The following is a 14,945-nucleotide window of genomic DNA, read 5'->3' on the forward strand; positions in this document are numbered from 1 at the left end:
GGCAAGAAGTCCTTTTTGAAAGTTACTGAATACATTTAGGAAATTCACCCAAGGATTTTGTACTTTAGTACCACAAAAGTCAAAGGAGCTATTAAAAAAATTACCTTTCAAAGCAGGTACATAATCTTCTTTCGTTTTAATGATCAGCTGGTATTGAGCTACAGCCTCCTTATATTTGCCTAGGATTTGCTGTATTGCTGCCACCTTAAACACACTGTATGTGGATTCTGGGTTCAGTTCACTGGCCTTTGTGAAGGATTTCAAGGCTGTTGTATAACCACCTCTGCTTAAGTATGCCTCTCCTAATGATTCCCAACAATTGAAGTCCTTTGGGTCTGCCCTTAATGCTGCCTGTAAACTAAAATTTCAAGAAACAATAAGAGAACTCAAAGTAATAGAACTACTTCCACATCTGAAAGGAAAATATAAAATAAATAATTCAACTGAATCACACATATCCATGCTTCCTTCTATTTGTAAAAGTGCTATTAAATGCAGGTATACCTGTTCCTTTCATAGCTTTGAATATTTCTTAATACTAAGAAATTTTGTTACAATTTCAAAATAAGTAAGAACAAAGTAACTTTTTTTAAGAAGTGCTAATCAGAATTTCTTTTTTTGACTATCTGGAAAAATTTCATCCTATCCTACCAGAATAGCTATATATCTTAGTATGCCTCATCTCCAAACCACACCAATCCTACCAAAACAGAAATAATCACAGTTAGAAAACAGGAATAATGCTTTAAATTTCTGATTAAATTCCATTTCCAGGAAAATTTTTAAACGCCTATATTATAGATATTAACATAAATCAGAAGCAACTTTATCTTTATGCAAATATACATACTGTATTTACCCTTAAGTGTACTTCAAACCAAATGACTAAAAATGAGCTGCTCCAAATGCCATTCAAGCTGCCAATGTCTCCACTGCCCAAAAAAATGTATGTCTTTGGGAGAACAAAGGTAATAACCTCACCTTTCATCATTCCTTGAATTTCTATGGAGAACCTACTCTATGTATGCTACTATTAGACTTCACTAGATTGGCTATCTCCTTAGCAACAGGACATCATTTAATCCATTTTTGCAACTCCAGTGCCTTGAAGATAGTAAGAACCGATCAACCTTAAATTTTATTATTTCTTCCCTCAAAACACAACCTGGCAAGAGGCAACCTGTAAAGTTCATTTGGGGTACAAATGGAGTTTAAGAAACCATTAGGCTGTTTAACAGAGTTTAAATACAATAAGGTGCCTTACTCAGCCACTGCTTGAGAATGTTGACCAGCTTTCAAATAGTACAGTCCTCGCCTAAGCCAGGCCCATTTGGCAGTTCCAGCACTTGCCTTCTGAGTTACTGTTGTTAGGATAGCTAAGGCAGTTTCCTAATAAGAAGAAAGGGCTAATATTAGAAATATCAAATATCACAAAAATACAGAACACTTATGTAAAGTACTCAAATATATTTTCATTTACCACTTGATTTTTTAAACTTACACTGGTATACACTAAACTATGGTTTCAACAATAAATGATGAGGATTTTAATGTCTGCCAAAGGAAAAAAATTAACTCTACAAACAGTGACAAAAAAATTTCCATTGCATCTACAAAATAGAATAAAAATAATAACGTGTAAGTATCTATAATAATAAAAGTGTAATATGCTAATTAGACCAGACTGCCGAACAACCTTCCGGACGTCCTCCTGGACGACCTTCTGGACAAAGCTGGGGCTGCGAGAGCTGAGGCAAGCCGCTGCAGCTGTGAGGGCCAAGCCCCTTGCACGAATTCCGTGCATCGAGCCTCTAGTACAGTGGTCCTCAAACTTTTTAAACAGGGGGCCAGTTCACTATCCCTCAGATCATTGGAGGGCCGGACTATAGTTTAAAAAAAAACTATGAACAAATTTCTATGCACACTGCACATATCTTATTTTGAAGTAAAAAAACAAAATGGGAACAAATACAATATTTGTATTTGCATGTGGCCCGTGGGCCATAGTTTTGAGGACCCCTGCTCTCGTATATATATAAAAATGTTTCTATTTCTACACTTCACATAAAAACAAAAGACAAAAGCGTTTTTGTTATTAGACATACCATCTCTTCAAGCTCCACGCTTAAATCAACAGCTGCAGCTCCAGATTCAGCATCAGTGTCATCCAATTCGAAAGCTTTCCTATAACATCCACGGGCTCTGTTTTTATCTCCTGCTACATCTCTGTAATAATGACCTAAATAGCAGAAGGCTTTGCCCATGTATGTATCCAGTCTGGCAGCCTTCCAATTAAAAATTGATAATAATAGAATATTAAAGTTTGTTTGAAGGGGTCCCTTTAAAAGCACAAAATATAAATACACAGATTAAAGAAAAAAAAACAGGTTTATTAAACATATATAAAAATATGCCAAAACACCCTCTAATATAAGATTTAAAACAGACATGAAAACTGGCCGTCACTGCTTATAAGTGTAAAAATGTTATCTTTGTTTAAAGAAATGTGAAATTTGAATTATTATATGAATCTGCTTTTATTAGTCAAAATAAGACTTTAACATCTAGAGTTACATAAGGCTCATATGCCCATAAAACTACAGTGAGAATTACCTAAAAACTATGTTTTCCAGAGATAATAGTGTCTTATTTCTATAACTCAGGATTCTTAAATAAGTAACTATTATGGTTCAATTTTCTCCCTGAAAATCCATATAACATTCTCACAAAACCTTATGTGTGAAAGATGAAGCATGAAAAAGAGTTCAGTAGTAATTTTAAGTACCTTATATAATTATTATTTTTGAATTTATAATGAATCCATTTCAATTAAGAATTGAAAGTAGCACTTACTTTACCTTTAAAAAGTGGGTAAGAGCCTTTGTTTTATCTTTTCTTGTTTCTTCACCCATGAACCAATATGTTAACCCAAGTTGGTAATGATATTCAGCAACTTCAGCATCTTTCTCAAGAGCTCTCTGAAAACTAAATCACCAAAAGGAAGTAAAAAGGAATATTAAAATATGTATGATATAGCAGACTCCTAGTTGAAGCAATCAAAGTTTGAATGATTCAAGGATGCTGATTTTGAAACAAGTCACTACTTCAGGATTCAGATTATAATGAAAAAAAACCCACTTTAAAAAGCACAATGGCCTTTAGCACTGCCAATGTGCCAAGTGTTCACACCAAACATCATGTTGCTTACTGAACATGCTAATCAGCTGATCACATTTCAAACTCATCATGGAAATTTTTATAGTTACTGAGTTATATGCTAAATACATTTCTTAAAAATACTAATAAAGCTTACAAAGATCAAATTTATACAAAACTAGATGTTTATCAAGCCCATTTATTTTGAATTTTTGAAAAATGTAAAAAACTAAGATATGGCTTGATCTACGAGCAATCTATATATCCTTACCATTTTTCAGCTTGTAGATAGTCCTTTTTGGTAAAATGAATAAAGGCCTCCAGGGCATGAGCTTCAGCTAGGTCAGGGTAAGAAGAGAGAACGTCTTCCATAATCTATGAAGTAGATATCTGTCAATTCCATTTCCAAATAAAAATAACAACTTTTTATTTTTTTTTTTTTTTTTTTTTTTTTTTTTTTTTTTTTTTTTTTTTTTTTTAATATATTTTATTGATTTTTTACAGAGAGGAAGGGAGAGAGATAGAGAGTCAGAAACATCGATGAGAGAGAAACATCGATCAGCTGCCTTCTGCACATCTCCTATTGGGGATGTGCCCGCAACCCAGGTACGTGCCCTTGACCGGAATCGAACCCGGGACCCCTCAGTCCGCAGGCCGACGCTCTATCCACTGAGCCAAACCGGTTTTGGCGACTTTTTAAAAGAATCTCACCTTGAACGAAAAAAACTGACCTTTGAAGCTTCCTCTAATGAGCCTTTGTTCAGATAGGCCAAGCTTTTGAGAACCAAAAGTCCTGGGATATTATTTGCATCAGAAACCTGGAAAGTAATTGCAAAGAATTGCTACACACATCTCCTTCAACAGAATGCAGCAATATTTGCTTTAATTAAAGAATGGCCATAGAAGAGCATAGAATAAAGACACCGAGGTCCGGAATTCTATCGCTATTAACACTTTCATTATCTATAAACTTATTAGGGAAAATTTCAAATACATAAAAAATTAGAGAAGAGTATAATAAAACCACATGTACTCATCATCCAACTTCAAAATTCTTAGCTCAAAGCCAATCTTTTCTTCTCTGTACCTCCACCCATTTCATCACACTCTTATTTAGATTGTTTCCACATATTTTAACTTTTTATCTGATATTTCAGCATCTATAACTAAAAATTAAGTTCGTTTTTGAATAACATAATCATTCTACCATTATAAACATTTAAACAAAACCAATACATCATAACATCAAATAATTAGTCAGTATTTAAAGTTCTCGATTGTCCATTAGAGTAATTTATTTATTTTAATCAAAATCTAAACAAGGTACAAATATTTCAAGTAGCTAATAGGTCTCGTAAGTGTCTTTTAATCTCTAGGATTCCCTTCCATCTCTTTTTTCCCCCTCCATTACAATTTAACTGTTGAAAAATATGGGCCATTTGTCAGCTTCTCGTAATCTGTTTTTTTGCAGAAGATACTGTCATGGCATTGACCTGTCCCTTTGTCTCCTGTATCTTCTGTATTTAGGTTTAGAAGCTTGACCTGAGTTAGGCTTGATGTTTTGGCAAGAATACCTCACATGGACTTGCACTTGGTTATGTTTACTTGTCTGTCTTTTCATGATGCTAGCAGCCATCAATACTTGATGCCTAGATCTAGTCATTCATTACAGATTGCAAAAATGATGATTATTTTTCTCATCCTATCATTCCTTTGTGGAATACTTCAACAAAGAGAAATTTTCCCTTCTCTCATTATCTATTTGATTATTCTTAGGAACAGTTCATATAGGGAAAGCAAGATAACTGCTTTAATTCTTTCTTTTCAATTGGTTCCTTCAAAGACTTATTTTACTGGAGATGCTTTGATTTTTTTTTTTTTTTGGTATTATCATGAACACATGGATTTAAACAGATTTTATGCCTTTCAATTCACTGCAGTTACTTGTACTCAAACTATCCACTCTTCAGCCACTGAGAATCCTTCATGCTAGTTCCTGAGCTCTTCTGACACAGTGCTGGGATCCTGTTAAGGTTTCCTTGCTTTCTAGCATTATAAGATGTTCTGGGCTCATCTTGTACATCCTCTATCTCGGACCTGGACTCTACCAGTTCTCCAAAGAAACTTTTGTTTTCCTTGTAATAAAATAATATTGGAAAGACCTCTACAGAGCATTCACACAAAACACAGTTGGTTGGAAGGCAAGTAGAAAATAAGATATTAGTTCTTAAAGGATGCTGACGACTGGGCCAAATCTAAAGAAATAATATGAAATGCAAAGCCCTTTGAAATATATAAAAAATGACTTTTTAAAAGTCCAAACCTTGCAAATACTGAGTAAAGTAATTTTTAGATTAAAAAGTGCTTTTATCTGACAAAAATCTTTAAAGACACTATGTTGTTATAATTCATAATTTACTAGTTAGGTTTTTTTGCCAGGGAATTATAAATTGCTTGAACCAAAAATATTAAAATATAAATTTTATTTAATTGTTTTATTGAGTAAAACCAGGAAATAACATTCTCTACCATGAATCTACTAGCCTCCTTAATTATTCTTGTAACTGATAAAATATTTTCTGTAAGAAAAAATTTAAAATCCCAAATTAGCAATAATTAAGTAGTAACATAACAGGGAAAATATAGAAGAGAATAATAAGAGCAAGAACTAGAGAGAAACTGTATCATATGAAAAGAATTGTAAGTACTTAACCAAGAAGCCAATATGTAGCTTGAAGAGTTTCCAATTACGTGAATGATTTACAAAAGTGAATGCATACCTCTCACACAAAATTATGTAAGTAAATACTTGTAATAAGGAAAAAGTGATTGATGCCTCATTGATTGGAAACTAAGTAAGTTGAAGGGCGAAATTTGATGATGAATCTACCTGGTCAAGAGTACAAATTGCTTCCTCTGCAGATTCATTATCTGGGAGTTTAATCAAAGCCTCTGCTTTCAAACGAAGACAAAGATTCTTCTGATGAAGACTGCCACCAGACACACCAACATTATCTATGTTCTTCAGAGCTGACAAAATTAAGGACATCTGAATGAAGACAACCATATCACTTCACATTTTTTTTCTTTTTAAGAGACATATAATTAACTAGAGTCCCGGTGCACAAAAATTTGTGCACTGGCGGGGGAGGGGGGAGGTGTCCCTCAGCCCCACTTGTGCCCTCTCACAGTCTGGGACCCCTCAGGAGATAACGACCTGCTGGCTTAGGCCCACTCCCGGGTGGCAGAGGGCAAGCCCAATCCCTAGGTGCCTGCCCCGCAGCCCCTGGTCGGGCTCAGAGCAGGGCCGATTGGGGAGTTGGGGCGCTGCCCCCTGTCATGCACAGAGCAGGGCGGATCAGGAGGTTGCGATGCCACCCTCAGCCACGCTCAGGGTAGGGCCGATTGGGGGTTTGGGGTGCCGCCCCCTGTCACATTCAAGGCAGGGTCGATGGGGAGGTTGGGGCGCCACCCCGTCATGCACAGAGCAGGGCAGATCAGGGGGTTGTGGTGCCACCCCTGTCACATACGGAGCTGGCCGATCAGGGGGTTGGGACACTGCCCCCTGTCACACACAGAGCAGGGCCCATCAGGGGGGTTGTGGCTCCGCACCCCGTCACACACAGAGCAGGGCCCATCAGGGGGGTTGGGACTCTGCACCCTGTCACACACAGAGCAGGGCCTATCAGGGGGGTTAGGGCTCCGTACCCTGTCATGCACAGAGCAGGGCCGATCAGGGGTTTGGGGAGTTCCCCCCTATCACGTACAGAGCAGGGCCGATCAGGGGGTTGGGGAGCTCCCCCCTGTCACGCACAGAGCAGGGCCGATCAGGGGGTTGTGATGCCACCCTCAGTCACACTCAGGGTAGGGCCAATTGGGGGGTTGGGGTGCCGCCTCCTGTCACACTCAAGGCATGGTCGATGGGGAGGTTGGGGCACCGCCCCGTCACCCACAGAGTAGGGCCGATGGGGAGGTTGCGGCTCCACCCTGTCACACACAGAGCAGGGCCCATGGGGGGTTTGGGGGGCCACACCCTGTCACACACAGAGCAGGGCCGATCAGGGGGTTGGGGAGCTCCCCCATCAGGCACAGAGCAGGGCCGATCAGGGGGTTGGGGCGCCTTCCCCTGTCACGAACAGAGCATGGCGGATAGGGAGGTTGTGGCCCCACCCCCTGTCACACACAGAGCCGCAGGGCAATCAGGGGGTTTGGGCGCTGCCCCCTGTCATGTTGCTCCAGGGGCCAGGAGGCCTCATGGCTCCGCTGATCCCGGTGCTGGGAGGCATATTACCCTTTTACTATATAGGATAGAGGCCTGGTGCACGTGTGGGGGCCGGCTGGTTTGCCCTGAAGGGTGTCCTGGATCAGGGTGGGGGTCCTGCTTGGGTGCCTGGCCAGCCTGGATGAGGCGATGATGGCTGTTTGCATCTGGTCACACCCCTTTCAGGGTGGGGGTCCCCACTGGGGTGCCTGGCCAGTCTGGGTGAGGGGCTGAGGTCCATTTTCAGGCTGGCGGGTGACTGAAGCTCCCAACCACTCCTTTTTTCCTTTTTTTTTTATTCTTGGATTTATGGCTGTCACTGGAGCTGAGAGCCGGCTATAGCTGTGAGACCTCGCTGCTGAAAGCAGGTTTCTGGCTTTGTTTACTTTCTGTATTTGAAACTTTGTTGTGACTCCAGCTCTGAGATCCCGGCTGACTGAAAACAGGTTGCTGGGGTTTTGTTTAGCTTCTATATTTGTAACAATGTTTCTTAGCAGCTCAGAGCCCAGCAGCAGCAGTTGGGGAACGTTGGAGTCCTCCGTCACTGAAGCAAGCAAGCCTCCTGTTCGTGTCAGTAGCCTGGCTGCCGGCCGCCATCTTGGCTGGCAGTTAATTTGCATATCACCCCGATTAGCCAATGGGAAGGGTAGCGGACGTACGGCTAATTACCATGTTTCTCTTTTATTAGATAGGATTACCATTACAATAAGAATAAATTGCCAAAGCAATATACATGAAGAATAATTTAAAGCTAAGTATAAATTCTTCCCTGATCTCTATATGAAAATATTTGAATTTAAAACAGAACAGATCTAAATTTAAAACCTTTATCTTCACATAACATGATAAAACTGAACATCCTGAAACACAACAATGGCTATCCCTATCTGCTATATACCAAAGGTTAGCACTTAGCCAATGCATCTATAAGAAGCAAATCAAGGATACTGGAAGGAAAAGAGGCTGAATTAGAATGGACCAGGGTGAATTGTTTCTCAACTACAGAGGCTGGGCCTCCAGCTGTATCAGAGCAGTGAATCACTTTTTGTGATTTTCTACCCCATGCCATTCAGATAGGCTCCAAGATGCCTTTCCTTATCTACATCAGAGGAATCAAGAACTAGTGAAGGCCCTAGGACACACCAGGCTATACCTGTTTTTTTAAAACCACTATCTTTCTCCTTTAACATGAAAAGAAACAGGGTGGCCACACTTAAACATGTCAAGAATACCTTGATTGCATGAAAGAACAGCTTCCATTGGTCTATGCATTTTGACTTGGGCTTCTGCCAGATGATACCATCCAGTTGTGCAGAGAGGGCTTTCTTTTAACCCTAAAAGGATAAAAGCAAGCACAAAATCCAAGTTTGCCGTAACTACTGAGATGAATGGCACCACCATCTACTCAACAAATCAGACTCCTCCCACCTTGTCTGATGTTGCTCAAGGGTAGAGCATTTGCTTCACGCACTGAAAGGTCTTGGGTTCTATTCCCAGTCAAGGGAACATACCTGGGTTGCAGGTTCCTTCCCTTGCTCTGGTCTGGGACTGTGCGGGAGGCAACAAATCGATGTGTCCCTGTCACATCAATGTTTCTATTTCTCTCTCTCCCCCAGCCCCTCCCTCTTTCACTCTCTCTAAAAATCAATGGAAAAATATTCAGGAGTGAGGATTAACAATAATAAAACAAAACAAAAAACAAATCAGACCCCCACCCCACCTCTCCCGTATCTCTCACATCTAACCAGTCACAAAGCCACACTGCTTCCAGGCACCTATCCATTTCTCTACCACCGGACTAATCACACCTCCATCATCTTTATCCCAGATCACTGCATCTTCTACACTGTGGTGAGAATATTTCTAAAAATACAAATGTCACTATGAAATTCCTCTGCTTAAAACCTTCCACTGGTTCCCTACTGCCCTAGGGTGCTTAACAAGGTTTGTAAGCCCCTCTTCAGCCTCAATTCTTGCCCCTTCCTGCTCCCATACTTCATTCGCAAACCTGGCCAAACCACAAGCAGTTTCCTGAAGCCCAGCTTTCCTCTACCCTCAGGCTATTTCATTTCTTGACCTGAAATGCTCCTTCCAATGCCAGGCTTGTATGTGTCATTCAGATCTCAATTTGAATGTACGGCTGGAGATATTATTATAAATGAAGACACTGAGACACAGAGAGTTTAATTAAGTTCCCCAGGTGTTGAAATTATAAGTGGCAGAGTTGGAATTCAAACTTAAGCATATTCCCCAGTATGTAAGTTCATTGTTTTTCATTCCTATCTGAAATATACATTCCTTAAAGAAAGGGCCAAAGATAAATACCTACTGACTAGTACCTCATGTTACAAGCTATCCACTGTATACTTACCTTCTCTTAAGTTCCTTTCAGCATCTTCATACTTTTTGTCTTGTAATGCTTTAATGCCTAAACCAATGAGGCCTGGACCACTTTTTGAATCCATTTCCACTAGTCTACAACAATACTGTTGTCCCTCTTCAGTAAGACTTCCTGGTATTAAAAGAAAAAGTTATTAGTATACATATACCAAATTTGTAAGCACCAAAACCTACAAAACTTAAATCTCAAAAGCTGTCTTAAAAAAGAAAACGAAATGGCTATTAAAATTTCACCCATCTGAGTCAAAACTCTCTTACTCCACAAAAACATACTTCATGACAGACTATTAATATCTTGGCTAAACTAACTGTTCTTATTGGAAAAAACCCTGGGATAAAAAGTGCATCTTTCCATGTTCATCCATATTTAAGGTACCAAAACTGTGCGTGCGCGCACAAAATGCACACAGGTAAGCAAAGTGTAGATAGGTACTTGAAAATAGTTTCCAAAAGCCTAGGAGGAACACAAAAACTTTTAAAACAAGGCAGACTTTCCTACCATGTCCCCCTTTGTTAATATCTGGGAGTACAATTATAGAAACAAAAAGAGATTTGGAAGGATTACTTTCATGTTTAGCCCCGTGTAAGATATTCTTTACATATGACCAGATGGCACTTAGAGGAATTCTCTATAGTGTTCCCGAAAACCATCGGCAACAATAACACAACTGATTTTGTGTAGAGAGATAAGGAATCAAACTGTATATTTAAAAAATCCATTTTACTTTCTATAAATTTAAGAAAGTGAAATTAAATTGAACTAAAAAAGAGATAAGGAATATTCCAGCTTCAACCCTTAATCCTCCTCTTCTCCATATTAATTCCTGTTGAAAATACTAGCTAAATAAATGTAGAGGATGACAACTGATAAGACATCATTTATTTAACTTATCTGCTCTTTTTAACAGTTAAAAGATTCCAAGATTCTAGATTTAATGGCTTTAAAACAGACTGACAATTTTATTTCTCAATAAGACAAGCCAGACTTGGGGCTGATGAATACTAAATCTCCAAGGATAAAGGTACTCTGAAGAGTTTCAAGGTAGATACTAAGTAATACCTATGAAAATTCTGTTTCCTAAAGTTTACTACCAAAAAAAAAAAAGTGAGCTTTTTAAAATAACGAATTCATTTCTCACACCCCAAAGAAATTGATCACTACTATAGAATTTTTATTTTAAATAAACCTAATTAGAGGGGGAAAACTAGCATGTATTCATTTCTTTATTTTCACCTGGATTTTCTAATATTTCTAGAACACAAAATCTTAAGCTCTTCAGACTAAAGAACCAAGCTTTCTTATCCTCCCCCATTTCAGGAATAAAGCAAAATAAAATAAATCAAAAAGGTCATTTAGCATGAAATAACATTCATCAGATGACTACTGTGAATGCCATTCACTATTTGTTTTGTGAAGCTTTATTAACTGAGGCATTTTGAAAATCAATCTATAAGTTTCCACATGCAAAGGAGGACAAATAAGAATGAAATATATTTGTCCCCGGTAGAAGAGAAGTCAGTGAGTCACTGCTGCTATCAAGTAGCAAATTCCAGATACTAAAGTACTCTGGAGAAGGATAGAGACCTTGGAGATTTTCACAAGTTCTTAATACACAGAAAGTTTGTATTAAAAGTTTGCAATAAAAAGGAAAAAGGAAACATTAAGCAGTTTCCTACTCTCCTGCATTAACTATTAAACTTCCACTCCAGAATACTGATTTACATTAGAACGAACTTAAGCCTACACTGCTACATTCCACAGATTCTTACAACCAAATATTGAGCAGGAAAAGCACTCTACCTTGGTGTACCATATGTGTAAATATCCACCCAACCCACTTCCCCTTTGCCAGGATACAGAACTCTCCTTCAATTCTGCAAAATACCCACCCCAAACCCTCTTTAAGAATTTTTTTTCACATAAATCAACACACTCTCTAACTCTCTAATCAGTCAGCATAATCCCTTTGCTATCTCTTTACTAGAGAACTTTGTCAAATACTGAATTTAGGTGCAAAAGTCTACAGAATATTTGTTGATCTTATTTCTTCTATATTTTTGTTGGATTTTGGAATATATGCATTTACTTGACAAATCAACATTACAGGCATAAATGTGCTTATTGAGAAAGCATTCAATTCTGGAAGAAATTTCAAAGTATCCTCTTGTGCCACTGGCATATGAAGAAAAGGTCAAGAATGAAGAAAAGGTACAAACCACAAATAGCTGAGCAGGCATAGAGAGAAAAGAGTGAATATTCGCCATCAATTTCTCTATTTTTATTAAATTTATTAGGGTCACATTGGTCAACATGACCATATAGGTTTCAGGTGTGGGTTTCTATGTTACAAGATCCATCTATTGCACCATGTGTCCACCACCCAAATAGCCATTATTTTCTTAGCAGCAATTTTTACAGCAGAAAAAGGGATAGGGATGGGTACCAGAGCCAACACAATAAAGAAAATCAGTCTACTTATATTGGAAACTAGGGGCCCGGTGCACGAAATTCGTGCACTGGGTGTGTGTGTGGGGGGGGGGGGGGAGAGTGTCCCTCAGCCCAGCCTGCCCCCTCTCACATACTGGGAGCCCTCAGGCGTTGACCCCCATCACCCTCCGATCGCCTGATCGGCCCCTTGCCCAGGCCTGATGCCTCCGCCAGAGGTGTCAGGCTTGGACAGGGGACCCCCATCTCCCCCCGATCACTGGCTCCGCCCCCCACCCAGGCCTGATGCCTCGGCCAGAGGAGTTGACCCTCATCACCCTCCGATCACCAATCACCGGATCGGCCCCTTGACCAGGCCTGAGGCCTCTGGCAGAGGTGTCAGGCCTGGGCAGGGGACCCCCAGCTCCCCGTGGTTGCAGGCTCCGCCCCTGCCCAGGCCTAACGCCTCTGGCCTAGGTGTCCGGCCCGGGCAGCGGGGACCTGCAGTGGCAGCAGGGGGCGCCACGATCGTGGGCTTCGCTTTAGGCCCAGGCAAGGGACCCCTAGCTTCTGGGACTGCCAGCTTCGACCGTGCCCAGCTCCCATCGCTGGCTCCACCCCTACTTCCTGCTATCACTGGCCAGGGCGGCAAAGGCGCCTGATTCTCCGATCATGGCTGGGGGGCAGGGCAAAGGGTTTCCGATCACTGTCAGTGGCAGGGGGCTTCTTCCTGCTTTCCCTTTCGCCTCCCTGCATTGTGCCTACATATGCAAATTAGCCGCCATCTTGTTGGCAGTTAACTGCCAATCTTACTTGGCAGTTAATTTGCATATAGCCCTGATTAGCCAATGAAAACGGTATCGCCGTACACCAATTACCATTTTTCTCTTTTATTAGTGTAGATACCTTGGGACTTCTGTAAAAATTTGAAGAAACGGTAATTTTGGAACTAAGCTTCCTATTAGCGAAACACACACACACACAATCATACTCTTTGTACTGAAAGTCTCAGCATGCCTCATCTTTCTTGACCTCAGTTCATTGTTCATGTTAACTAGCCCTTTCTTAAAACCCTCCTGCCAGGTGACACTACTGCTATCCTTCTCCTCCCCCTCTAAAAGCTTACCTTCCCTTTACATGCTTCCACTTCCTTCCCTTAAATGCAGCCAGTCAAGTCCCTGGATTGCTTCTTTTTATACCTGCTAACCACTTCTTCCTAGTTTTATTCCATTACTGTAATCTAAGTTCCATTCAATAACTCAGATTTTAAAAGATAGTGCTTCCTAACCATCAGTTGCAAATCTCCTTTCTGGAGAAATGCTCTTTGGTTGCCTTCTGTGTTGTTTTGCAGGTTCCCAACCTTCCTTCCTGACCTCTCCTCTTTTCTGTCCTCTAACTATCAGGAGTACATTTTACCTCCTCCTATTTATCTACTTCCTATTGAAAATTCAAGACCTTCTTCAATCCCCACCTTCAAAAATACTTCACTGATCAACAACTCATAATTCCTATGCATCACTACACTTTCTTATATGTATCAGTCTTTCCATGTGCACAAAGATTACATTGTACTTCTTTTTATGTCCAGAAATTTTGAAATAATACCTTATACCTGGTAGGCACTAAAACAATTTTAGTAACATCCATAGTAACATAACTCAACACATTCACACACCTCTAGGACACACACTATAATAAAGAAGAAATTACCTGATTCAATTAAATGCAAACAAAGCACTTCTAATGGATATTGCACAGTAGGGTAGATGTTTATCATTCCTTCGCAGGCCTTCTTCAACCTAGCAGTCTCATGAGGAAACTTGAAAATATAAAAGTAAAATTAACTTAAGTAGCAATAAAATATACTTCTGGACACTTTCCTATTTAGAATAGAAAACTCACATTAGAGATTTTAAAAATCAACTTACTTTGGATAAACACTGAATGAAATGTCTATAAAGTACTTGATGATCTTCACTAGGAATCTTATCTGATAAATCCAGTGCATTCTCAAAAGCAGTTAAAAGCTGAAACAAATAAACAAAAAAACTATTATCTGTAGCATATTTAAATGACAATGTAAAACAGTTGAACTTATAAGACTCACACAAGCTATACACTCAATTAACTGCAATTGCATTTTATGGTATGGCCCTGATCATTTCAATGAGGAAAAACATGTATTTATAAGTTTTGGAATACAATCTAACTCCACTAGCCAGTGGACTGCACTGAACTAATACGAAATAACTATAAATTGGCAACATTAATTTAACGAAACATTCTTATAAGTCTGCTGTTCCCTACAAACTAGTCAACCAGAGAAGTAGAGCCTTATAGGATAATGTAACTGCTACTGCTCAGATTATTTTTAAAACAATCTCTTCTGAAATCACCAGCATGTTCTTTAGAACATCTTTAATGGAAGCAAATTTTTAATCTTAAAGTATGTTTTATGAAGTTAAGTTATACTTTTGGTAAAAGAATACCAAAAATATGACTGACTATACAATAATAAAATATTTTTTATACAGTATCATTAACTGACTTTGAAAAAAATTCCAAAAGAAGAATCCTAAATGTTTTGAGCCAGAAGAGCAATACGAGGATCCAAGGCAAACACTTTAAAAGATGCCATTCATTTGGTTATATAAGTTCTACAGTTTTAAAAATATTTCCTATGCCTCTATAATGAAAACTCAT

At 39.4% G+C, this 14,945-nt stretch overlaps 1 protein-coding gene across 1 annotated transcript in view; it reads right to left on the minus strand.

Annotated features, from left to right (window-relative positions):
* Positions 1 to 14,945, minus strand: part of SKIC3 (SKI3 subunit of superkiller complex) — a 74,252-nt gene that overhangs the window by 46,196 nt on the left and 13,111 nt on the right. The window contains exons 10-20 of the mRNA XM_081088729.1: positions 14,171 to 14,269; positions 13,953 to 14,061; positions 9,789 to 9,929; positions 8,650 to 8,751; positions 6,047 to 6,186; positions 3,888 to 3,974; positions 3,428 to 3,531; positions 2,859 to 2,985; positions 2,106 to 2,285; positions 1,265 to 1,389; positions 105 to 358 (exon numbers count right to left, since the gene is read on the minus strand). Of these exons, the coding sequence (XP_080944855.1) occupies positions 105 to 358; positions 1,265 to 1,389; positions 2,106 to 2,285; positions 2,859 to 2,985; positions 3,428 to 3,531; positions 3,888 to 3,974; positions 6,047 to 6,186; positions 8,650 to 8,751; positions 9,789 to 9,929; positions 13,953 to 14,061; positions 14,171 to 14,269 (1,468 nt within the window). The remainder of the gene's footprint in view (positions 1 to 104; positions 359 to 1,264; positions 1,390 to 2,105; positions 2,286 to 2,858; positions 2,986 to 3,427; positions 3,532 to 3,887; positions 3,975 to 6,046; positions 6,187 to 8,649; positions 8,752 to 9,788; positions 9,930 to 13,952; positions 14,062 to 14,170; positions 14,270 to 14,945) is intronic.

This window comes from Myotis nattereri, assembly GCF_964212035.1.
Source record: "Myotis nattereri genome assembly, chromosome: 4".
NCBI lineage: Eukaryota > Metazoa > Chordata > Mammalia > Chiroptera > Vespertilionidae > Myotis > Myotis nattereri.